The sequence below is a fragment of the Onthophagus taurus genome, chromosome 6 (assembly GCF_036711975.1).
Source record: "Onthophagus taurus isolate NC chromosome 6, IU_Otau_3.0, whole genome shotgun sequence".
In the NCBI taxonomy this organism is placed as follows: Eukaryota; Metazoa; Arthropoda; class Insecta; order Coleoptera; family Scarabaeidae; genus Onthophagus; species Onthophagus taurus.
In genome coordinates this window covers 24126376-24151872 of record NC_091971.1, presented here as the reverse complement: position 1 = coordinate 24151872, position 25497 = coordinate 24126376, and the positions used below count along the sequence as shown (strand labels likewise).

Below are 25497 nucleotides of genomic sequence, written 5' to 3'. Positions count from 1 at the left end.
CAAAGATCTTTTTCTTTTCATATATATAAGTCATACGGGAGCATTGGTGACGAGTTGAGGAATCTCAGTGTTAATTGTTTTAAAAAACATTTGAGGGCACGGTTACTTGGAGAGCAGGTGACTACTATTTCTGGCAGAGACCGGTGAGTTACAGTTTTGCTGCGAATATTTCTTTACTTTATTTAAGATATTGTTTTCTTTCTTTTTTTTTATTTTTGTAGAGTTAATGATTATGATGTATTTCATATCTCTCTAATAATTGTCAAGGCTTGGATTGAAAATCAGTTGGTATACAACTGAATCTTTGCCTCGTGATTGCACTATTTCTTTTTCTCTTGTTATTTTATATATTATTATATTCTAGAACCTCCTCCTCGAACCTGCGTTCTAGGAGGAGGTTCTTGAATCGGCAATTTTTTTGGGGGTCAGAGGAAGTTCGATGAGGAGAGGAGGTTCTTGAATCGGCGATTCTTTTAGGGGTCGGAGGAGATTCGATGAGGAGAGGAGGAGGTCATTAACTTGAGAAGGTCATGTTATTTTGACGAAATTATAAAAGTTTATTTTTATTTATGAAGGTCATGTTATTTTGACGAAATTATTAAAAATTTATCAACCTGTTTACCTAGATGAAAACAATTACTATGTTTATCCTTCGACGCTTCTCAATGAACTGTTAATGTCTTCGATATACCTCTTAATTTATTATACACAAAGGTATACGGTTTTGAGACATGTAGGTATACAAATAAGTGAGTCATGACTTACCTGCGAGATATTTTTTTTTAATTTATTATGTAAAGGTATACGGGTATTTAAAAATATGCGAGGAGGTTCTTCAATCGGCAATTTTTTTGGGGAGATAGGTAAGGTGCCCTAGGTAGTACCGGCGATGGTGCTGCCGCTATTGCAAGAACTATAAACAACGCTAAAACAGCTAGAGAGCAATTAGATGAAGAACGAAGACATAACAAGGCTATGGAAGCAAAGGTCATAGGTAGCGGATTTTATATAAAACCATATAAGAAAGGTTGCGGTTTGTTTATTGAAGGAAAGAGGAATAATTTTGCCGGAACAGGTTACTTCAATAAACTCTATAAGAAAGGTTGCGGTGTTGTAACCACTAGTTCAAAAAACTAGTTCGAATACCTCGTCATGCGTTAACTAACGTCGAGTTGGAAAAGTTTGCGAAAGTACTAAAAATTCCACATTTCCGGGTGTTAAGAAAATACACAAAAAAAATGTTAAGAAAATATTAGAAACGCAAACGGGAAAATTTGAAACACTTATAAATGTCAATTAAAGTTCGAGTGAAAAACTGTCAAATAAAGAAAATGAAATATAAACGTCTTACAGTTCTTGTAGAATCTTTTAGTGGTTTCAAACAGAAAATAAAAGTCGAAACACTTTTAACGAACATCTATTTGAAATAACACGGAAATACTTTAAGCACAGAAAATTGACGCGTGGTCTCTTGCACGTGAACGTCAACTCTTATAGAAAAAACAACTGAATAACAAAACTTAAAAAATACGGAACGGCCGACTAATTAAATTATAATTAAAGAAAATAACAGAAACTATTAACTTTTAAACACCGGGGTATATTTATGAGAGACAATCTCCCGAGTAAGATTAAAAAGAAGGAAAGAGGTATCGTTAACTTGGACAACTTGAAAGGACGAGGAACGCATTAGGTCGCCTATAAGAAAGACGACAAGGACATATACTATTTCGACAGTTACGGTGATTTAAGACCGCCATCAGAAATCGAATAATATTTGCTGTCAGACGGTAGGGGTGGTAGAATAAAGTATAATTACTGTCGATATCAAAGAGAAATAGATCAAAATTGCGGACAGTTGTGTCTGCAGTTTCTAAGTAATAAAAGGACTTATTAGAGTGTAGAGACGTTTAGTTTCAGAAGTAATGGAGAAAGAAGCAATACACGCGACATATACATTTACGTTGACTGGAAAGTCATCCGAATTGACTTGTAATTTTAATCCTCCGATCTATTTGAACGGATTTGATAGTTACGAGTTGGCTCTTTTGAATTTCGAAACGTTTAATAGTTTAGCAAACGTTGATAAAAGCAGCAACGTAATCCAATACGAAGATAAGACAGGACATTTTAAAAACATTATAATAGTACCTGTTGGAACGTACGATATTGATGATATTGCCGAGTTCGTGAATGAACAGCTAGAGATAAGACACGCTAAAGGAGTCGTAATAAGGATTAAGGGGAATAATAACACACAACATTCTTTAATAAAAAGTACCCGTCGAATTAATTTTGCATGCGATAATTCTATAGGGCCGTTACTTGGCTTCAAGCCTCAAATATTACCTAGAGATACGGAAGTGGAATCCGATTTCGTAGTAAACATAAATAAAACGAACGCCTTACAAATTTATTGTAATTTAGTGACGGGATCGTATAATAACGGAGTTCCCGTGCATGTTTTATATCATTTTTTTCCCAAACGTTCCGGCAGGTTTTAAAATAATCGAATCACCACAACTGCCTATTTATTTACCGGTTTTACCGAACGTGATTAGTAGCTTAACAGTACGTATACTTGATCAGGACGGAAACTTGGTAGACTTCAGAGAAGAAGAAATAACAGTGAGAGTTCACCTGAGATCGATAAATTGAATTATTTAAATTGAAATATTTAAATTTGACTAACGTTATGACAGTGTTATATCAAAACAAAAGAATGCGGTGGTCAAGAAGAGACAGAGCGAGAAAATTGTTTAATGGAGAAAACTATAAAGCGCGCGTCATCAGTCAACGTAGCGGCAGTAGAAGACGATCCATTCATCGATTATCACCAGTCAATCGAAGGTATTTAGTTCAGTTAGGATACGAAGTGTTAAAGTAATGGATATTTTAAAAGTAACCGATAAGATAAAAACACATCACTCTATCGTAAGTTATGAATTCCATTCGCATCAACCGTTTGGATCGACCACATTCGATAACAATGACGAAATTAGAATTTCAATTCCGGAAATAGATAATTATACTTTACCGAGCGAGAGTTATCTATACGTCGAGGGTAACGTTCGTAAGTTAGCCGCGGACGGAAGTATAACAAAAGATGCCAGCGCAACGGGGCAATTGGTTAACAATCCCGTTGCATTTATGTTTAGCGATATTCGATATCTTATTAACTTATTAAGTACATGTTGATGGTGTGCGCAACGTCGGTATAAGCTCATGCATGAAGGGTTATTTCTCATCTACACAGAACGAGGTGGTGAAATTAGAGAACGCCGATTGGCACATAAAACCTTGGAAAGATGACGTAGCGGGTGTTTCAAAGGCTTTAGACAAAAATGGAAATTTCGGTCTTAGCGTTCCGCTGAAAACGTTGCTAGGATTCGCAGAAGATTTCAGAAAGATCATGATGAACGTTCGACAGGAACTTGTGCTAATTCGCGGACACGATGATACCGACGTCATCTTTCAACCGGCAGCCGCTCCGAACGACGAAAAATTGAAATTGATCATTAATAAAATTATATGGAGAGTTCCTCACGTGGCGGTTGGATTACGCGAACAGTTGGCATTAACAAAACTATCGGAAAGAAACGTAGACATTCACGTTTCTAGATAATAAAATTAGTGTTCTCTCTTATTTGTTTCTTAAGGTAACTTGATCCGATTAAGATATACGAATTTTTAACATTTTCTTTTATAATTCGAGAATGGATGGAGATATCGAGATTCGGTTTTCGCTAATATTTAGCAAATTTTATGATGATTAACGATCTGTGAAGTAAATAGTACCGTTCCATTTAACTTTTTTTCAAAAATCACAAAAATATGTAACCGCTGCAGATAACGCCCTCTAGCTTATTTGTTTTAAACCAAGCGGTCTTTCTGAAAATATCTTTTAAAAGAGCATGAAATGCTCTTTCAAACAAGACCAAAAATATTTAAATCGGTTGAATGGTCCAGGAGATATTAAAATGTAAACATTTGAAAACGCATTGGCCTCCCTTTCCCTTATTATGACAGATATGAAAAATATTGCAAAACAAAAGCGATGCGGTATTATCCAAGCTACTAAATGATGTTGTCAAAGTTATAGCTCATCGTCTAACTTTCTGAGATAGCGGGAATTTTATGTTTCTCTATGGCAGTTACGCCCCCTAGCGGTCGAATTACGAACTTCAAAACAATTTCCAGCTATTTCTCTTGCCCACTTTGCTTATAAGGATTTTGTTCCCAAACCTCTAGGCCTTACCGTTATTGAGATACAGCCGCTCCGTACGCTTAACGGGACACCCTGTACAAAAGAACCCGCTAATTTAGAATCAGCGATGGCTATAGTTTTAGAAAGACAAAATTGGCTTTACTTATGTAAACAAAAAACCCATTTAAATATAAATAATTCACCAAAATTAAAACCAGTACCTCCAGGTAAAAATTTATTTTCAGAAAAATCAAAAGAAAATTCAAAAGTAGTTTATAAACCAATATATTTAACTAACCCAAATCAAAATTTTAAAAGTAATAATTTTAATATACCGCGAAATCCATACCATAATTGGAATATGCCAGCTCCATTACAAAAACCACAATTTAAAACTGTTAATAATCCTTTTTCAATTTCACAACACAAAACAATTACCTAATAACAGTACTTATTTTCAAAATCAAAATTTATTTAAACAAAATCAAAATTTATTCAAACAAAATCAAAATAATAACGTACAACCTATGGAAGTAGATAGATCATTCAGTTCAATTCGTATACCAGCTAAAAGACCCAGACAAGACCTTCATAATTTAAATATAAATGATGAAAATGTAATTTATAATGAGAATGAGAGAAACTATTACATACAAATAATACCCTCAGAAGAAGAAGAAACTATTCCTTTTGAACAATTAGGACACGATTCTAATACACCCGAAATCGAAGAAATCGCGAATGAGGATTTTTGCGAAACAGCCTCGGAAACTCAAAATTAAAAATTATAAACATCAATAATATTCAAGACAATACTAGACTACCATATATAATATTACCAGAATTAGACAATACCAAAATTTTAATAGATAGTGGAGCATCCGTATCAACAATATCTAATAAGCTAGTGGAAAATTATTTTAAAAATTACATATTTTTTGAACCATATTTAATAAGAACAATGCATGGCATTACTAAAAATAATTATAAAATCGAAATTCCAAGTTTACAAACATTTAACGATCCAGATCATACATATGTATTTAACATAATAGATGTATCTGAAAAATATGATGGCATAATCGGAAATGATATTTTAGAAATGTTAAATGCAAATTTGAACTATAAAAATAAATTATTAGAAACACCGTATGCATCCATACCATTTTATACAAATAACCCGACATTAGGATTACAATCAAGATCAAGACAAATATTTAAAATACCTATTCAAAATAACAAAGGAGAGTTCGTTATAAATCATAAAGAAACTATGAAAGGTGTAGAAATACCCAATTCGATAATCACCGTAAATCAAAACGAAGCCTTAGTTGAAATTGCAAACTTTAATGAGTATCCTATTAAAATAAACATAGAGCCTATAGAAGTTGAAAATATTAATGAATATAATCAAAATCAAGAAAATATAATAACATCAAAATTATCGTCGAAAGATATTAAAATTATTCAAATGAATACAATTAAGGAAAAATTAAGAATAGATCATCTAAATAAAGAAGAGAAAAACATGATTAAAAATTTAGTTTATAAATACCACGAAATCATACATAATGATGACATACCCCTTACATTTCATTCAAAAATAAAACATGAAGTAAATTTGAATAATAATGTCCCAGTATATCAGAAACCGTATAGAAAGCCGTATAACCAAAAGATGGAAATAAATAAGCAAATCAATAAAATGTTAGATCAAGATATAATAAGAGAAAGCTCATCACCATGGTCATCCCCAATTTCGTTAGTACCGAAAAAGCTAGATACTTCAGGAATACAGAAATATCGATTAGTAATTGACTATCGAAGACTTAACGAGAAAACTATCAAAGACAAATATCCGTTACCAAACATCAACGATATATTAGACAAACTAGGCAGAGCAAATTACTTCACCAGTTTAGATTTAGCATCGGGATATCATCAGATAGAAATGAAAGAACAGGATAAGGAAAAGACAGCTTTCATAACAGATCAAGGACTATTTGAATTTAACAGAATGCCATTTGGATTATGTAATGCACCATCGACATTCCAAAGGACAATGGACAACATCTTAAGAGGATTAACCGACGACATATGTCATGTATATCTAGATGACATCATAATATTTTCAACATCCTTACAAGAACACAAGGATAGATTGGAAAAAGTATTTCAAAGATTAAAAGAAAATGGAATGAAAATATCACTTAATAAATGTGAATTTCTACGCAAAGAATTAAAATACCTAGGACATCTAATTACCAACGAAGGAGTAAACCCAGATCCATCTAAAATAGAAGCTATAAAGAAGTATCCTATACCAAAGACGAAAACAGAAATTAAATCATTCACAGGATTGATAGGATATTACAGAAAATTTATAAAGAATTACGCGAAAATCATCAAACCAATGACTAAATATTTAGCGAAGGATCAACAAATTAAAATCGACGATGAATATAAACAATGCTTTCAAAAATGTAAAACCCTTCCATGTAATGATCCAATATTGAAATACCCAAACTTCAAAGAACCATTTATCATAACGACAGATGCAATCAACTTTGCAATTGGAGCTATATTAAGTCAAGGAAAAATAGGGAGCGATAAACCAATAGCATATGCTTCAAGAACATTATCCAAAACAGAAACAAGATATTCAACTGTAGAAAAAGAACTACTGGCAGTAGTTTACGTATGCAAACAATTTCGACCGTACATTTATGGAACAAAATTTACATTAGTAACAGATCATAAACCATTATTATGGATACATAATCTGAAAGATAACAACCTAAAATTACAACGATGGAAAATCTACCTACAAGAGTATGATTATGAAATCATCTATAAAAAGGGAAAGTTAAACTCAAATGCAGATGCATTAAGCAGAATAGAAATAAATGCGATACAAGAAGATCAATTGTCAACAGAAGTGCAAATAGATCCCGAAGAAACAAATGAAGAAGATTTACAAAGCTTAAATAGCAACCAAATATCAGAACACGAAGATTCAATAAAGATAACAGAAGAACCAATTGACGTAAAATCACATCAATTCTTTTTTTATTACCACAATTTACCAACAGCAATGGATATAACATTGGGAAATAAGAAAATATATAAATGCCATTTAAATAAGGAAAATGCATATAATGATTTATTTCAAACATTAAAAGATTACGGAACAGAGAAAACTTTTTACATATATTGTAATGACGAAATTTATAAATTAGCATGCAGAGTATTCTTAGATAAATTTATAAAAAAGGGTATGAATGGATGGAGATATCGAGATTCGGTTTTCACTAATATTTAGCAAATTTTATGGTGATTAACGATCTGTGAAGTAAATAGTACCGTTCCATTTAACTTTTTTTCAAAAATCACAAAAATATGTAACCGCTGCAGATAACGCCCTCCAGCTTATTTGTTTTAAACCAAGCGGTCTTTCTGAAAATATCTTTTAAAAGAGCATGAAATGCTCTTTCAAACAAGACCAAAAATATTTAAATCGGTTGAATGGTCCAGGAGATATTAAAATGTAAACATTTGAAAACGCATTGGCCTCCCTTTCCCTTATTATGACAGATATGAAAAATATTGCAAAACAAAAGCGATGCGGTATTATCCAAGCTACTAAATGATGTTGTCAAAGTTATAGCTCATCGTCTAACTTTCTGAGTATCTTTTCATCGTATGAAACTAATACGATGTTTAAAAAGAGTAGAAGTTATAAAAGATCACGAAAAACAGATAGAAATAATACAAAAATGCCATGATGGTAAACAAAATCACCGCGGAATAATCGAAACAATTAATGAAATAAAAAGAAACTACTCGTGGAAAAATTTACAACAAATGACAAGTAAATACATAGGAATTTGTGAAATATGTCAGAAAACAAAATATGAACGACACCCAATTAAAACACCACTATTACTAACAGAAACACCAGCAAAACCAATGCAAATTATGCATATAGATTTATTCAAAATTGATAATGCAATGTTTCTCACTATAATAGATAACTTTTCAAAATACGCACAAGCATATTATATTAGAGACAAAAATGCTATAACAATTGCGGATAATATGATAGATTATTTTGGAAAATTCGGAATACCAAATAAAGTAATATGTGACAACGGTACAGAATTTAAGAATAAAGTAATACAAGAGTTAATGAAATTATATAAAATAGATGTTCATTTTACAACAATCGGACATCATGAAGGAAACTCACCCGTAGAAAGACTACATTCAACCCTAATAGAACACATAAGAATAATTAAATTAATGAAACCCGAAATTTTAATTCAAACAGCTATGAATAGAGCAATATTAGCCTATAATTCGAGCATAAACCCAATAACTAAACATACACCATTTGAAATATTATTCGGTAGAACAAATAATACAGATCCAATCAACATAGCTTATGAACAAAAATATTACGAAGATTATATAGAAAATCATAAAAATTTAACAAAAATATTATACGAGAACGTAAATGAAAAACAAAGAATAATTAAGGAAAAAGTAATTAATAAAAGAAACGAAAAATTACAAGCACCAAAAATCACTTTAGGAACTGAAGTTTATTGGAAAACACAACAAAAGGGTAGAAAATCAGATAAAACGTATCAAGGCCCATACATAATTAATGAAATGCTAGAAAACAATCGAGTAAAACTAAAACCGTGCCCAAATACAAAATTAAAAGAAAAGACGGCACATATAAATGAACTAAAAATTCGAAATATTCCAGGTTCTTCATCACAGAATGCAGAACAGAGCTAAAAGAAATAACGGAATCAATAGGAATACTACCGATACGACTAGGTGTAGCATATAATAGTAAATTATATTTTGAAATAATGACCCAATTAGATCTAAATAATATAATGAAATTATATAACAATTATAAGAAATCATATTATAATACTTTAAGTGAAAATAATAACTTTACTGAAACAGAATTGTTAAAGGAATTAGATAATGAAATTTCTTATAAAATCAATGCTTTAAATTTAAAAACCAGACATAAAAGAGGATTAATAAATCTATTAGGAAACGCTATAAAGTTTGTCACAGGAAATCTAGATCAAACTGATGCTGAACATTATGACCAAATAATTACTAAAATCGGTGATTCACAAAATCATATTTCAAACAATTATATGAATACTATCAGATATCTGAATGAAACAACCTATAAAATTAATAATAACTTTATGCAAATAAGTCAAGAAATCAATAATTTAAATAAAAGAAAATCAAAACAAGATAAATTACATGCTCAAATATCATATTTACATGAATTTAACGTAAAATTAAGTGATTTAATTGAAATCATAAATTTGGCAAAAAGAAATATTTTACATTCACTATTAATACCGCCAGAAAAATTAATTGAAGAAATGAAAAATATTAATTTCGAAAATAATCATAAATTTCCTTTTGAAGTATTAATTGAAAATGAGTATTTAATTGAAAGTATGTTAAACGTAAAAGCATACCAAAAACGAAACGTTTACGTTTTTATCATTCAGGTACCTATAATTGATAATAATGAGTATCAATATTATGAATTGTATCCATTACCAACACTGATTAATGATACATATGTTCAAATCGAACCAGAATTACGATTTATAGCCGCTAATGACGATACGTACATTTTAATGAACGAACCATGTAAAAGTTTAAAACAAAACGAATTCTTATGTTTCAATCAAATTAATCGATACAATAAAGAAAATTGTGAATTAAATATTGTAACACATGGTAGTATAAAATATTGCAAATTATATGAAGTAAATATCAAATCCATTAATATACTAGAACATCCAGATATAACAATTCTAATTTTAAAAGAAAATGTAGAAATTAAGGAAACATGTGGAAAATTAACTAGAATCCTAAAATTAAAAGGTACATATCAAATTGTAAACAATAATAAATATCAGTATAACATTAACGGAACCGTAATACAAAATTATTTTAAGATTAACAAAAATTTAAAAAATGTTGTGACCAAAATAAAATTTGAAAACATTAAAATTGAAAAACATCCTCAAATAATGTTAAAAAATATTACTGGTATAATAGAAAATAATATACCATATTTAAATTTAAACGCAAACAAAAATAATGTATTAATTTACGTAACAATAATAATGATTGTAATTGTTATAATATGCGTCATTTATAAGTCTATTATCTACACAGAAGATATCTACGTTATAAAACAACAAGAAAAGAAGACATCCAGGAGAATGTCCAATTTAGAGAGGGAGGAGTTATGTGTCACCATATCTAAGAAGAACTATGAATCATCCTAGAATCCCCAGAAACTTGCATAAAAAGCCCTTATTCAGCATAAATCTTCTCAAAATAGTATAAAAGGCCACAAAAATCTTAATAATTAATTCATTTCACTCGACGTCGTTATAGTGTTAGTTTGAACTTTGTAATTAATTCTAAAATAAAAATAACTTAATTTTTTAAAGAGTTTTTAAAAATAAAACTTCTAACTTCAAAAACAAAAGTTATATATTTTTAAACTCCGTATACCTTTGCATAATAAATTAAAAAAAATATATATCTCGCAGGTAGATCATGACTCACTTACTAGTATCAAGTTAATTGACCTCCTCCTCGAACGTATCCCCCAAAAAAATTTGCCGATTTAAGAACCTCCTCGCATATTTTAAAGCCCCGTATACCTTTACATAATAAAATAAAAAATTATCCCGCAGGTAGGTCATGACCCACTTATTTGTATACCTACATGTCTCAAAACCGTATACCTTTTTGTGTATAATAAGTTAAAAGATATATCGAAGACATGTTCTAACAGTTCATTGAGAAACGTCGAAGGATAAACATAGTCATTGTTTTCATCTAGGTAAACAGGTTTACATATAAAGATAAATTTTTAATAACTTTCTCAAAATAACATGACCTAAATAAATAAATAAAGATAAATTTTTAATAATTTCGTCAAAATAACATGACCTTCTCAAGTTAATTAACCTCCTCCTCACCTCATCGAATCTCCTCCGACCCCTAAAAGAATCGTCTATTCAAGAACCTCCTCTCCTCATCGAACCTCCTCTGACCCCCAAAAAATTTGCCGATTCAAGAACCTCTTCCTAGAACGCAGATTCGAGGAGGAGGTTCTAGAATCGGCGAATCTATACTACTCACGCGAATTCATTACCCAAAAATTATAAAAAAACTTGCTTTCAAAACGCGCGATAACAAAATTTCAAAAACTACTCCGTTCCCCTATAATTGAAAAGAAGAAATAATAAAAATGTAAATAAAAATGAAAATATAATAAGGAAAAGGTTTAGGAATTGTGGGATAAGGATTTCGTGTTTCCAAACTCGTTTGCTGAAAGCAAAAAAAGCAAAGCAAAACGATTAATAAAGTATTAAAAAAACAAAAAAAAATGTATATAATTTTTGACTTCCTAACAAATACACATATCACAACAAAAAGGAAAACTGGACGTTACAATTTTTTTTAAAATATATTTATCTTCTTTTTGTTACATTTTTTATGAGAATTTGAATCATTTCGCAACATTACTCTTGACGTTGGAATTTCGTGAAAGATAAAAACACCTAAAAAATATTAATTAATTTAGACGTTGAATAAAAATAAAAAACAACGTACTTGTTCTAAACTCGATTGACCTAAAGTGTAGTCCGAAATATTCAATGATTCCTTTGCTTTCTCCATTTTTCCAAACATTTCCGACCACTTTAAACCTTTCGTATCAGGGATGTAATAAGTCATTAACTCTTGATGACTTTCACTTAAAACGGCCGAAGGAAAATTGCTCTTTACAAACTCCCCCACCCGCCGCATTTCTGTCTCTTTGAGCTCAACTGTCGCATCGGTCTTTTGAACCTTTATAATTAAAGTGTAACCTTGCGAAAATTTATTCTTTAAATGTTGACTGGTACCAAGACATTTAAACGATCCGTTTACCATAATGGCCAATCTTGTGCATAAAGCTTCACACTCTTCCATGCTATGTGTGGTTAATATTAAGCAATTTCCACCATCTCGGGTACGACATAGTGCGTTCCAGACGTTGCGTCTTGTTGCAGGATCCATACCAGTGGTTGGTTCGTCCAAAAATACAATCGGAGGATTTCCTATCAAAGCAATGGCCGCGCTTAATTTTCTTTTATTACCACCGCTATATTCTCGGATTTGCTTATTGAGGTGTTTATAAAAATCGTAGTCTTTAGCTAAGTTTTCTATAACATTTTTGCTGTCTTTAAAGGTGATTCCTCTCAATAAACAGTATATAATAAGAGTTTGCTTGCCCGTGAAATTTTCTAATAAAGCATCAAATTGGGGACAGTACCCAATATGTTTCTGAACCTTTTTCATATTGATTTTAACGTTTTCCCCATAAATCCAAGCATCTCCGTGAGTTATTGGAATATCACCGGTCATCATTTTAAACGTAGTTGTTTTACCAGCACCGTTAACTCCGAGTAACCCAAAACATTCACCTCCTTTAATACCCAAACACAGCTGGTTAACAACAAAAATCCGTCCGTAGCATTTTGAAACATCTTTTAAAACAACGCTGTAATCCTGCTTATCAATCTCCCCATTTCTTACTTTTCTCCTTTCTTCTAAAACATCAGCGTCCTCTGCCTCATCAGACTGAAGAATTCGTGTCCAACTTTTATTCACCTTACTTGATAATTTTTGAAATAATTTATATTCAATTAACATCAATATAAAAATTAGAACAATTGCTGTTATTGATAAGTAAGTAAGGTGCCTTCCAATTCCTTTTTTATCCCATCCCAAATAGTGTTCGTCATTATCTATTTTTAAATAATTAATATATGTATATGAAGTACAAGAAGAAAAACAAACCACAACACATATTCGGAGCAATACTACAACTCAAACCTTTCTTCATCTCATCCCATCGAGTACAAACTGCATTAATGGAATATTTGCTATGCATATCATTAATACCACTTATAATACCGTAAGTAGGTAGAAAAAGTAAAATCCAATGCAAATTTTGAACTTTCTCCTCATAATGCATCATCACCATCTGCATAATCAATGCTGCGAGATAACCTATATTCCGGATAATATATTAAAAATTCAAAATCTTTCTCATTTTTTTACCCGTCAATAAGTAAAGGAAAACTGCATAACTATATCCCACTGAAGAAGTGTTAAATAGTAACGACAACAAATAAGTTAGCGGTAGCACCGCCAAACCAAAACATATTAAAAGTAAAAACAGTCTCCCTAAAATTAAAACGTTAACCCTAGGATGCATAAACCGGCGAGGTTTTAGTTACTCATAATTTTCTTAAAATAATTACACGTCTTTATTCAATACACACTTGATTCAAAAACATTCAAGTGTAATAAGCAATCGAAAAAGAAAATCGTTTCCATTAGCACCCCGCATTTGCATAAACCGGGCCTCCGAAGCCCGTGTACTACTAGTTACTATAGAACAAGTTTCAACTTGGTTATTATATTGGTTACAACTTCAAGGTTGAGGGTTATTATAATTTAGCGCAGCAGTGTCTGCGCGGAATTGTGCGTGTCTGTGCAAGTTAAAACGTGCATTACTGTTGGATGTATAAAAGTAGGTGCAGGTGTTTTTCATTCAGTTGGAATAGAAGTTGGATTGAGTGAACTTGTGAGATACATATGATAATGGCGTCAAAAAGGAATGTGAAAAGCGTGAGATTTGGTGACCCCGGTTATGAAGAAATATTGGTGCAGTATTATTGGCAGCTGAATGTGATGATCTGCCTTCCGAAGAAGATAATGTGTCAGAAACAGAAAATGATGACACAGAAGATAGAAATTTCGAATTGGTTCCTGACGAGTATTCTAGATCCAGTTCTGATCATAGTGACGATAATTCAGAGGATGATGTTGATGATATTGGTAAGCCTTCAACGAGCGGTTACATTGCTCCAAGTGGTCTGGTATGGAGTTTAGAACCTCCAGCAAGAAATAAAATGTAACCACACAACATTATTCGCGTGCGCCAGGACTAGCAAGGAAACATATGGCTGCAACATCAAAAGAAGCGTTTCAGTTATTTGTGTCTCCAGTTATTGTACAAGAAATTGTGAACTGTACTAATTTAGAGCGCAAACGTATTTATGGATCAAAAGGAAAACCGTGGAAAGATGTAACTGTTGATGAATTTCTTGCATTCTGTGGTTTACTTATTCATGCGGGAGTTGACAGAAGCTGGGATGTTCCTGCGAGAGAATTATTTTGTGATGAATTTGCCGATCCTGTTCGTCAGATTTGACGACAAGAGAACCCGGAATGCGCGTTTGGAAACCGATAAGTTAACAATAGTGTCCTACATTTGGGATTTATTCATTCAGCAATGCAAAACCTGCGTCATACCTGATACTAATGTAACTATTGATGAACAACTCGTTGGATTTAGAGGTAGATGCACATTCGTTCAATATATGCCAAGTAAACCGGCAAAATATGGACTTAAAATATTTTGGATGTGTGAATCTACGTCTGGTTGTTACAAGTTTAACTTGTAATTGAGTATAGAGTTATAGTTTTTGGTTTTCTTCAAATTTTGGTTAGAATTCGTCACGTCATCTGTTGTTCGTTGTTGAGTATTCTTTTGATAAAGATCTCTACCCTATCTTTACCACCACTAATGGTTCGGTTAGTACGCGTGCGTCGATACATTTATGTTAAGCGTAATTTCAATTTCCGCTCTCTTCTGTCGTTACACCTGTTGCTGTATAGACGTGTTTTGATCTAACCCTATTGACACCTTAGTTTGGCCACATTGTGAGTTGAGCGAAAATTTTGTATAACTTCAGCTCGTGGTTCGTTTATTTCCGGATATATTAAGGCCGATTACTTATTCGATCGTTGATCGAACCGATATTTTCGGATTTGAGAGTTAACTTCACGCTTCGTCCATAACAACTTTTAGTAAGGTTTTTTTGTTTATTTAGCACGCGAGTCTAATGTTCGTATATTTTATTCTCTAGACTTCTTGTGACAGAAGAAGGGGTTACCGCGAGATTTCGTAAGGACTTTTTTTTTCCTTTGGATATCATTTCTTAATTAGTCCCTTCGTTGGATTTTCTGGTTGACCTTGAATGTCCTGTATCAAAGGTCGCCTTGCGTCGTGGTTCGAAGAACAATCTGGTACAGTCAGCTGATGTCGCTACCCTAACCTAACCTTTTAATTGGTTTTCTACAACGGACTACCTTTCATCGTGAGATAAGTGTTCCTTTTAAGTGGTTCTATTTCGATAATTTTCTTTTTTTATAAATATCAATTATTAATATCATTTTTTTATATAAGTATCAACTATTAATATCAATTTTTTTTATATGAATATCAGTTATCAATATTATTATTAATATACACCATCTGAATTATTGAAATAACTAATGATAATGAGTTTGTGTTAAATATTCAAATTAAATATCAGAGAGAGATAATCGTAACTAAGTCTGTTAATTTTTGAGGTTATTTAATTTTATTTGTGATCTTGACTCGCAAGATTTTGGTTGTTTTTGTGGACCAATAGAGTCCCTGATTGAAGTCAAAGATAGCTATCTATGTCTTACGTTCACTCTTAAATATCATTCATTTTAAACTTTGAAATTTATTAATATCATTATCTTTATTTTTTTTGCGAGAATAGAAGTAAGACACTCTTTACCCATGTTCATAACCCTCACGTTACTTGAAGTTAAGTTTTAATCAACGTTCGATTTAATTTTTCTCTCTCTATTTGAGATATTGTGTCTCAAAAGGAGTTACATAAATTTTATTATAATTTTGAATGTATTTTTTTTTTCTTTGAACTGGTTTATTATATTGAATTATCACCATATTCTTTTTTTGTATTATTGCAGTAGTTCTCCACATGGTTCTCCCCATTTTCTCCCCATTTCAATTGCTCGTTGCTCATATTACCTGTTTAAATATTTTATATTTCCAAGTTCAACATATTAGATTTACTATTTTAGAAGTGAAAAGGATAGAGCTTGGAGGCGCCCTTTTACTATCAATACTTATTGTTTTCTCACTCTTTTTGGATTGTTCCCCCACGACCCAATCTATAAGACTGAGCTATCGAGTCTTAGCTTCTAATTTTGTCACACCGAAGGTTTTCGGCGCGTGACAAATTTTTGGCTGTTGGTCGCCAGCCCGGAAAACCTCCACATAAAAACCTGGGGCATGAAGTAGTACAAACTCTTGTGCGTGGCATTCATAATTCTGGTCGCAATCTCACGATAGACAATTTCTTCACCGCTAGCAACTTATCTGTTGGATAAAAATATTATCCATTATCCATTAAATATTATCCATTATATAATGACTGTTGTGGGTACACTACGTCAGAATAAGCGTGACATTCAGAAAGAAATGAAAGCCTCAAAAGATCGTCTACTCTTCATTGTTTTGTTTTCAAAATAATGTATCCATGGTAAGTTACGCACGTAAAAAGAACAAATGCGTAATTTTACTAAGCACCATGCACCACGACGCATCTATCAATAACGACGCTATGAGGAAGCCTGAAATCATCTCTAATTATAATAAAACAAAGGGCGGTGTTGACATCATGGATCAAATTGTGTCGACATACACGTGCAAGAGACAAAGTAAACGATGGTCCATGACATTTTTCTTCAACATCATTGATGTTGCAGCACTCAATGCATATATAGTCTTTACGAAGGAACATCCAACTACAACATAGGAGTGAAGCACAAACGCAGAATGTTTTTGAAAGATTTAGCGAAGGAACTAGTGATACCACATATGCAGAGAAGATCTACTAACCCTAACCTACGGCGTACTGAATTAAGAGAAAAAGATGCTCAGTATGTCCCGCAAGTATTGATCCTAAAAGCACAATGATATGTATTACTTGTAAAAATAATATCTGTAATGAGCATAGTATTAGAATGTGCACTAAATGCTTCTCCAATCCCTAAAAACAATAAACAATAATGTTTTTTAACAATAATGTTCACTTTCATATTTAACCTCACGTTTGTAACGTACATATGTATAATTAAATAAAGTTTTACATCAATAACATTGTTTCTGTTCTGACCACACGTGATTTTATATAACGGGTCTCAGAAGCCCGGATTATGTAAATGACGATATTTTATTGGTTAAGTATCCTAGGGTTAAAAATGTTACAAAATCATTTTTTATATCACATACCTAATTCTTTAAATGTAGCATACCCGGGTTCTTGTAAATATGCCAACACTCCAATCAAACAGATACAAGCAAACAAAAACGTTAAAAGGTCCCAGACGTACGCTGTTGCCCAATATATGATTATACTTGTACCACAAACAAATTGGAGATGTTTAAATTTTGAAACACGTTCTCTTATGTAGAAAAATATGTAAAATGGTATTGATAAAGCCAAACTGAAGCCAAGAATATAAGCCAACTGGGAGCCGATTGAATTTACACTACGCAACCGTTCACTCTAGAAAGATAACGAAAAATAACTAAAAGTAAGGAAAAAAAAGTTGAAATCATTTTCACAAATAGGTACTACAAGAAAAATTATGATAAAATGATAAAAGTTAACTAGACTTTAGTCCTTTTCTGACCAAGATGCAGTAAATAATCTTGGTCAGAAACGAATTCAGGAGGGGTTACCGAAGTTGGAGTACTGCTTATAATCGACATTTTTCAGCTAGATGGGTCATATTTGTCACTAATAACCGGCAATAAGATATTGGAAGAAGCGTTGAAGAAACCAAAGAAGAGGCTGGTAAAACGGAACAAAAAGACAAAATAACACACGGAAGTTTCTATTTTTAATTTTATTTCTATTACGACCGGCCATGGAAGCCTACGGACGATATCATGAGCGAACTTAACGCTATCGGAATATAGCTAAAAACAAACTGTCGAAATAAGTTAAGTATTACGTTGGCCAAACTGGACGTAACATCACTAATAATTTTATATTTCTAGGACAGTATAAAAATGTCATAAATACGACATTGTTAATAACAGTGCTCAATAATATTTGGATTATCTTTGCGTTAATTAATATGATGACAGAGAAGTCCGAATAGTGACATAACTCAGTTTTCGTAAAAATATTACTTGGATCACTTCTGTTCTTATCTAGCCAATTGGAGCTCAAAAGAAAACCAACATTCCTTCACGCTATAATTGGGGTTCAAAAGAAAACGACATTCCTTCACACTGTAATTGGGGTTTTAAAAGAAAACTACATCTCCTAAGATTCCTTCACGCTATAATTGGGGTTTCAAAAGAACACTGACCTATCTTAACATTTCTTCACGCTATAATTGGGGTTCCAAAGAAAACGACATTCCTTCACGCTATAATTGTTTGTATTAAAAAAAATAAAGTTACTAATAAAATATAGAAAATAAAACATGAGAAAAATATTCTACCTATGCCACTACATAACGGCAGTCCTGGATGGAAAACGAAAATTCTCTGGTTCAAGCAGATATTTGCATGTTCACAGATGGAAAAACGCCGGAAGAGGTTGGGGCAGGAGTATACTACCAGACACCTCGAATTAAGCAAGCTTACAGTCTAGGTAAGTACTGTACAGGGTCTGTCACGACGAGGTACAAAACTGAAACTTACAGTTGTTGTGATATCGGACAGGTTTTGTTGAATCAGTGAACCCAATCTGTAATATAATAATAGTTTTAAAAAACTAAAAAAATATGGAATAATCTGACCATCCTAATTTTGTAAAAATCACAAGTTTCACCTTTCTCTTTAAACTTATAATTTTAAACTAAAGCAATCTGTGCAAACATTCTCAACACGATTTCTAAATGGTGTGTACGGGCAAATGCTAAACTATGAAATATACTGTCGAATCCGCAAGTATTTTGAACAATATATTTTTTATTGTAATAGATATTAATGAAACTTACTTATGAACTTATGAAAGAATTACTAACTGAAACTTCCAAAAATTTTTATTTTTAAAAAGTAAAGTGTTCTTTATAGAGTTGTTCTAGTGAAAATATTAGCTGTTCCAGATTGCTTAGGTATAATAAGTACCTAGAACAACAAGAACAATTTAGAGCAACAAAAAATATGTGATTTTGCAAAATTAATGTCCGTGTTAAACGTAAAACACATCTACAACAATTTGAATCGGAAAAGTTTGAGTTATTTTAGATTGTTCTATGTTTTTTAATTCTTATTGTGTAATATAAAACCGCTGACACAAGAATTACTGACTGAAACTTCCAAAAACTTTAATTTTCAAAGAGTAAAGTGTAGACAGTTGTTCTTTCCCTGTTGTTCCCTTTAGACAGTTGTTCTAGTAAAAATAATAGCTGTTCCAGATTGCATTAGCTATAATAAGTATATATTTGTAATATGGAATTGATAATAGAACAACTATGGTCACAGCAATCAACTAGACATTTCGGCGGCCAAACCTATTTTTAGTTATAACTTCGTAATGCTGTATCCCATAATTTTGATTTTCTAGAACAATAACTAGAACAACTAGAATAACCCAGAACAACAAAGAAAATCTGATTTTTCCAAAAATGGGGGGCTAGCCAAAAAACCCGTTTTTTCGGTTTTCTCGCGGAGTTCTTATTTTTTCGATTTGCCGCTTTGGAACAATGTAGAACAACTCTAGAACAATCTAGAACAACAATAAAAAATTTAAAAATCAAAAAATGGGGGGCTAACTTCCCGCACTCGAAAAGAGTTGGGTTTCGAGATAGGGAAATTCGCAAATTTGCAAATTCGAAATTGCAAATTTCTGACCACCTGTATAACTTTTAAAACAAATTTTTAAAGATTATGTAAGCTATGGGTCATCTCTGTGCAAGCCCTGAGAATGTTTGGCCTGACTCGAATATAATTTCGAAAAATTATTTTTATTGTCAAGGGTTTACCACTAAAAAATGGTGCACTCTACACATATGGTAACTTATAAGTACGAAGGCTTTCACGGCCGATGTTAATTAAACTAAAACTAGAAAAGTTCAAGTTCGAAGTGTTTCTGAAAAAGGTTGCAACATGGCATCCGGAACGTCAAAGATTTTTTCAAAAAACTAGTGATAATGCTAGTGTTAATACTAGTTTTAGTTTAATATGGTAACTTGTATCAAATTACATACAGGGTGCCCATTATGTATGGAATATGGTATATATCTCGGTAAATGTTGGCTTTATAAAAAAACATTTTATACAAAAGTTGTTTAATATTTTATTTGCCATAATAAGACTGCATTCAATTGTTTTTAGTTCAAAAAACAAATGAGTAACGAATAACACTTAAATTTTTTTAAATGGCAATGTACCCTTTCTTTAGGCTCATTTGATAGAGATTACTTTTCTCTTTACGATGACGGAAAATTTTTGTAGCCTTATATCAGAAAATTTTTGAAATAAATGTAAACATTTTTTATTAATAAAAATTAATCAATGACATTAATCTAGATATCCGAGATCGTCAAATACCTCGAATTATTACCGTAAATTAAATTTACATACAAAATGAAACAAATAAACGAAAAATTAGTGTACATTTCCAATACTTGGAGGTACTACGAGGTATTTGACGATCTCGGATATCTAGATTAATGTTATTAGTTAAAATTTCTTAATAAACAATTTTTACATTTCTTTCAAAAATTTTCTGATATAAGGGTACTAAAATTTTACGTCATATAATAAATAAAATATTAAACAATTTGCACCTCGGATAAAGCCTGTATACAAATTTTCATAAAAATAGTGCTAGTAGTTTACCATATACATATAGACTCAGCTTGTGGTGACAGACCCTGTACTGTATTCCAGGTGGAAGTATTGATATGGGTGCTAAAATCCTAAAAGATTTTTCTCAGACAGTCACGCCGCTCTCCAGGCGCTGCACAGCGTGGGAACGGTGTCGGCTCTGGTTAATGACTCCTGGATCCCAGGTCCCTCTGGGGTTGCTGGCAGTCAAGCGGCATTTGAGCTAGCACGAGAGGGCAGCGCTAAAGCGTTTGTGAGGCCAGAACCAGCAGTTGGTCTATCCTTTGCGATGGCCAAACAGGATTGAACTGTGGGCTGAAGAGAGACTTCGCCTACTGTGGACCAGTTCTCCTAGAATGAGACATCGCCACTGTCAAACCCGCGAAAATTTTATGACTTGTTCGTAGCAGCAATAAAGTTTTAATGAGTGACTTTACTGGGCACTGCCGATTAAAAACACACCTCAACTTGATGAGTCTAGCCGACGATGTTGAATGCTACTATGTACTATGCGACTATGTGTGGAGGACGAGGAGACGGTTGAGCATGTTTTATGGCACTACGCTGCTGTTAATCGTATCAGATTCTCGATTTTTGGGTCGCAGTTTATTTCCCCAAAGGATCTCAATGACGTTTCACCGAGCAAGGTATTAATGTTCGTTAAGAGCATTGGACTGCACGATGAAATTTGATAACGTTATATATCGGGGTACAATAGATCCTTAGGGTCGCGGTGCAAGGTTGGTTGGTCCGCCTACCCGATATGTAATTTATGAAATACCCTACATTCTTCGTAAAAAGTTGCCCCTACAATGTTTTAATTGTAGCTCTATCTTTGGTAGTAATTGAGATATTCGCGTTTGTAAATGGAGATTCAAACAACGACCTAATTCTCTTGCAAATAGATGAAAAATCTCATGAAATAGAGCTACACTAGAATCATTCGAATCTAGTTTCTAGTCTTTGAACAAACAAAGGTCTTCTGCAAACAATGTCGGGTTTTTTGCACAGAGCCATAAATTATTGGTAAAATCCTTCTAATTTTCCTTGTAATATTATAATAAATTTAAAAAAAAATCCAGATCAGTTTACATAGTTTAAATTACCTGAGTTAAAGGATTATATGGAATAGGATGATTACTGATCCTAATATTGTATTTATCCGAATTCATAACGTCCTGTAAAATTGAGTTCACAATGTATTGTAAAGCAAGTGGAGGTGAATGATATGGCTGATTATTAAAAAGGACTATAATTTTATCACCCTGAAAAATGGCTCCTATGATATACTGCACTCTTATGGTTGTAATTATCGTCTCCCCCTAAAATTTTAATTTAAATACCTTCTAACCAAATATTAATAGTATAACTCGCCAGTTTTAATAAGTTTGCATTGAAATTTTCTTCGCCCCAATCTAGTATGTGTCGGCCCTCTTTCTCCAAAATATTTTTATATCTTTTGTAAAAGGGGTCATTTATATCCTTAGTAGCAACAGGAGTTGTAGAATTATCATACGCATCTAATGATAAGTCTAATCTTGCTGGATGTAGATAGCTAGCCTTACTTACCGTTGTTACAATATAAATTACGAAGGGAGCTAACAGAATAAAATATTGAAGTATAAACATAAACCAAGCTCTACATGTTGCGTAAAATTTCTTCATTATCATAGCTCTCGTTTGATTTATTTTTAATCGAAACCCAGTTACCATGTGTATATCACTTACATCCCCTAAAAATTAAAATGTTAATTAACCTTTCGACAGGCGCGTCTATTTTTACTACGCGTAGTGTACAATGTACACACATGAAAATTTCTTCTTTTGGGGAAAATTTACATCTTATTGCAGGAAAAAAAAACAATACAGAGAATACACGACACGTTATATGTTATGTGTTTACACTATAGAGTATAAAATAATGGACAACTAATAAATCAGTTATGAGTCAGAGCCTGAATGCACTTCGCAATTCGTGCAAATTATCATTGTTTTTAAGTGTTTTTTACATATGAATTGAAATTTTCACACTCAACAAATTTTCAACCGTATCCCTCAAAAGACAAGTTAACTCTAAAGTAATACCTACTAAAGAAAAGTTTATTTATCCGGAAATTACGTCATTCTACCCCCTAAACACAATTGTGTGTACTTTGTACACAAGCGCGCCTGCCGGAAGGCTAATAATATAAAAATATTATGGTTGTATATGTAATTAAAATGCACATAATCGAAACTCATAGATATATGTTGGCTAGACAACATTAAGTGTATCACCGAGAAATCCCTACAAATAACATTGAGTAAAGCTGAAGACCGATTCAGGTGAAAAGAAATTTTTGAGATCGAAATATGAAGAGACCAACTTAGCGAGGGAATGAGATAATGTAATTGAAAAGGGCTTATATTTTGTATCTGAAGAGTATGTTAATTGTTTCTTTTTTTCGTACGACACGCTTGAGTGACTTGCGGAGTGAACAATTGAATCACAAATAGCATCCACGATCTAAGCTTTGATAAAATTTTGCGCATCATAGCTTTTAACTGAAAACCAGTAGCACGGTTAGTATTTATGTTAGCTAAAAGTGATTATAAAATAAGTGGGGTTTCGTTAATATTTTTCGTTAAGATAATATTAATTAAAATTTAGTTACCGGTGGTATTCGAGGTCTGTTTCATTTCATCAGTATCGTCATTAATATTTTCGGTTGTATCTTCTTGAAGTTTATGCTCGATACCAGTTCTGTAAAATATTAAATATATAATTTAATATGATCCTTTTTCTTAATTTGTGGGGTTTACTTCATAAATACTTCTTCCATCGATGTTAATGATACACCAAACGTAACAATTCCAAGTTTATCGGCTTGATTTTCGAAGTCGCGTAACATTCCTTGAAAGACTGAGGAGTATTCTTTAGGTAAAAGATACGTTAATTCTGACCCAACATCGGTTTCTACTTTAGTAGTTGGAATGTATTTTTTTAGAAGTTTGGTCACCGCGTTTACATCGCATTTTGGCTTCTTTTCCATCACCAGATAATAACCAGCACCGTATTTTTTTTTGAGAAAGAAGCTTGTTCCGCAGCATTGTAATTGACCACCTGCCATGATTGCAATTCTATCACCCAATACGTCAGCTTCGTCCATAAAATGTGTACTTAATAAAATAGTTCTTTCGCTTTTTTGTTGATGCAAGAGATCCCACACGGATCTTCTGGCAGCTGGATCCATACCAGCTGTTGGTTCATCGAACACACACACCTTTGAGTTACCACATAATGCAATTCCAACACACAGTTTTCTTTTCATTCCTCCAGATAACGTTTTTGATTTTGCATTAGTCTGTGGTAAATATATTAAAAATAATCGTAATAATAATAAAACAGATTTTTTACTTGAATTAAACTAGAACTAACACTAGCTGTGCGTCTCTCAAGACGGCTAAACCCGAATATTTCTAGTTCTAGGTGGGTGTCCCAATTTCGTTGTCCGCATAGACTATCTCCGAAACTAAAAGAGATAGAAAGAAAGTAGCCTAGATGTCATCATCTCGTTTTTCGAAAAACTACTAATGCCGAAAACTCCAAACAGCTATCGTCTATTGTTCTCGCCCTGTCGGCAAAAACTGAATATGACTCATTTATTATCAAAGATGAAGTATTATAAATAAAACATTATATGGGCTTTTTACGAAAAATTCAGTGGCGTAGGTAGAATTTTTTTCCCATCTTTCATTTTCGAGATTTTAGAAGTAACTTTATTTTTTTAAATGGAAACCATAGTTGGCTATGACCTAAAATAATTTGTTATTTTCTTCTGATAACAAATATTTATAGTTTGTTGGGTATATTTCTTATAGTTATGGACTAATTAACAAAAATTCTTTTTATTCTATCTAGATCAAATGTATGTATTCACCAAGCCGCCCACCCGTCCTTCGGAGGGGACGTTAAGCCGTCGGTCCCCGCAACCAGTCGTACACCTCTGGTTGTCGTTATCACCCATGTGTGTAAGGGGTTTGAACACATGGCTGAACGCGCGTTAGCGCTCATGAAGCTACACCTCGTGAGAGCGTACCCGGGCCAAGGTTGATGAGCAGCTTTGCTCCACCTTGGTACGGAGGGGCCAGCGAGTGAGTGGCATCGTTGAGCGGCACCTGACAGGGGCGAACCCGCACTGGGCCTGTGCCATAGCACGCCCGGTGAGGGGGGTCGGTCAGGAAGCGGAATCAGCCAGAAATCGAGTTAAGCTCACGTTTAACATCTCAGACCTCTTAGAGGAGGATGTACAAGGGGCCCGTTGGGGCCTAGGTGCCGCGTATAGTATACGCACTCCCCGTAACATACATACATGTATGTATTTAAAACTTAATGTTGCTATGGTGATAACCATACATAAAGTGAAATTCCCCTAACTCGAACTTCTATATCTCGAATGATCCTCTTAGGCCCGGTGTA

At 32.8% G+C, this 25497-nt stretch overlaps 1 protein-coding gene across 1 annotated transcript in view; it reads right to left on the bottom strand.

The window, feature by feature from the left end:
- Positions 1-11728: 11728 nt before the first annotated feature.
- Positions 11729-25497, bottom strand: part of LOC111415546 (phospholipid-transporting ATPase ABCA3-like) — a 28282-nt gene continuing 14513 nt past the window's right edge. Inside the window, exons 9-17 of the mRNA XM_071196763.1 lie at positions 23841-24382; positions 23693-23781; positions 22398-22771; positions 22145-22360; positions 17478-17754; positions 13394-13519; positions 13130-13342; positions 11900-13077; positions 11729-11847 (exon numbers count right to left, since the gene is read on the bottom strand). Of these exons, the coding sequence (XP_071052864.1) occupies positions 11809-11847; positions 11900-13077; positions 13130-13342; positions 13394-13519; positions 17478-17754; positions 22145-22360; positions 22398-22771; positions 23693-23781; positions 23841-24382 (3054 nt within the window). The 3' untranslated portion in view covers positions 11729-11808. The remainder of the gene's footprint in view (positions 11848-11899; positions 13078-13129; positions 13343-13393; positions 13520-17477; positions 17755-22144; positions 22361-22397; positions 22772-23692; positions 23782-23840; positions 24383-25497) is intronic.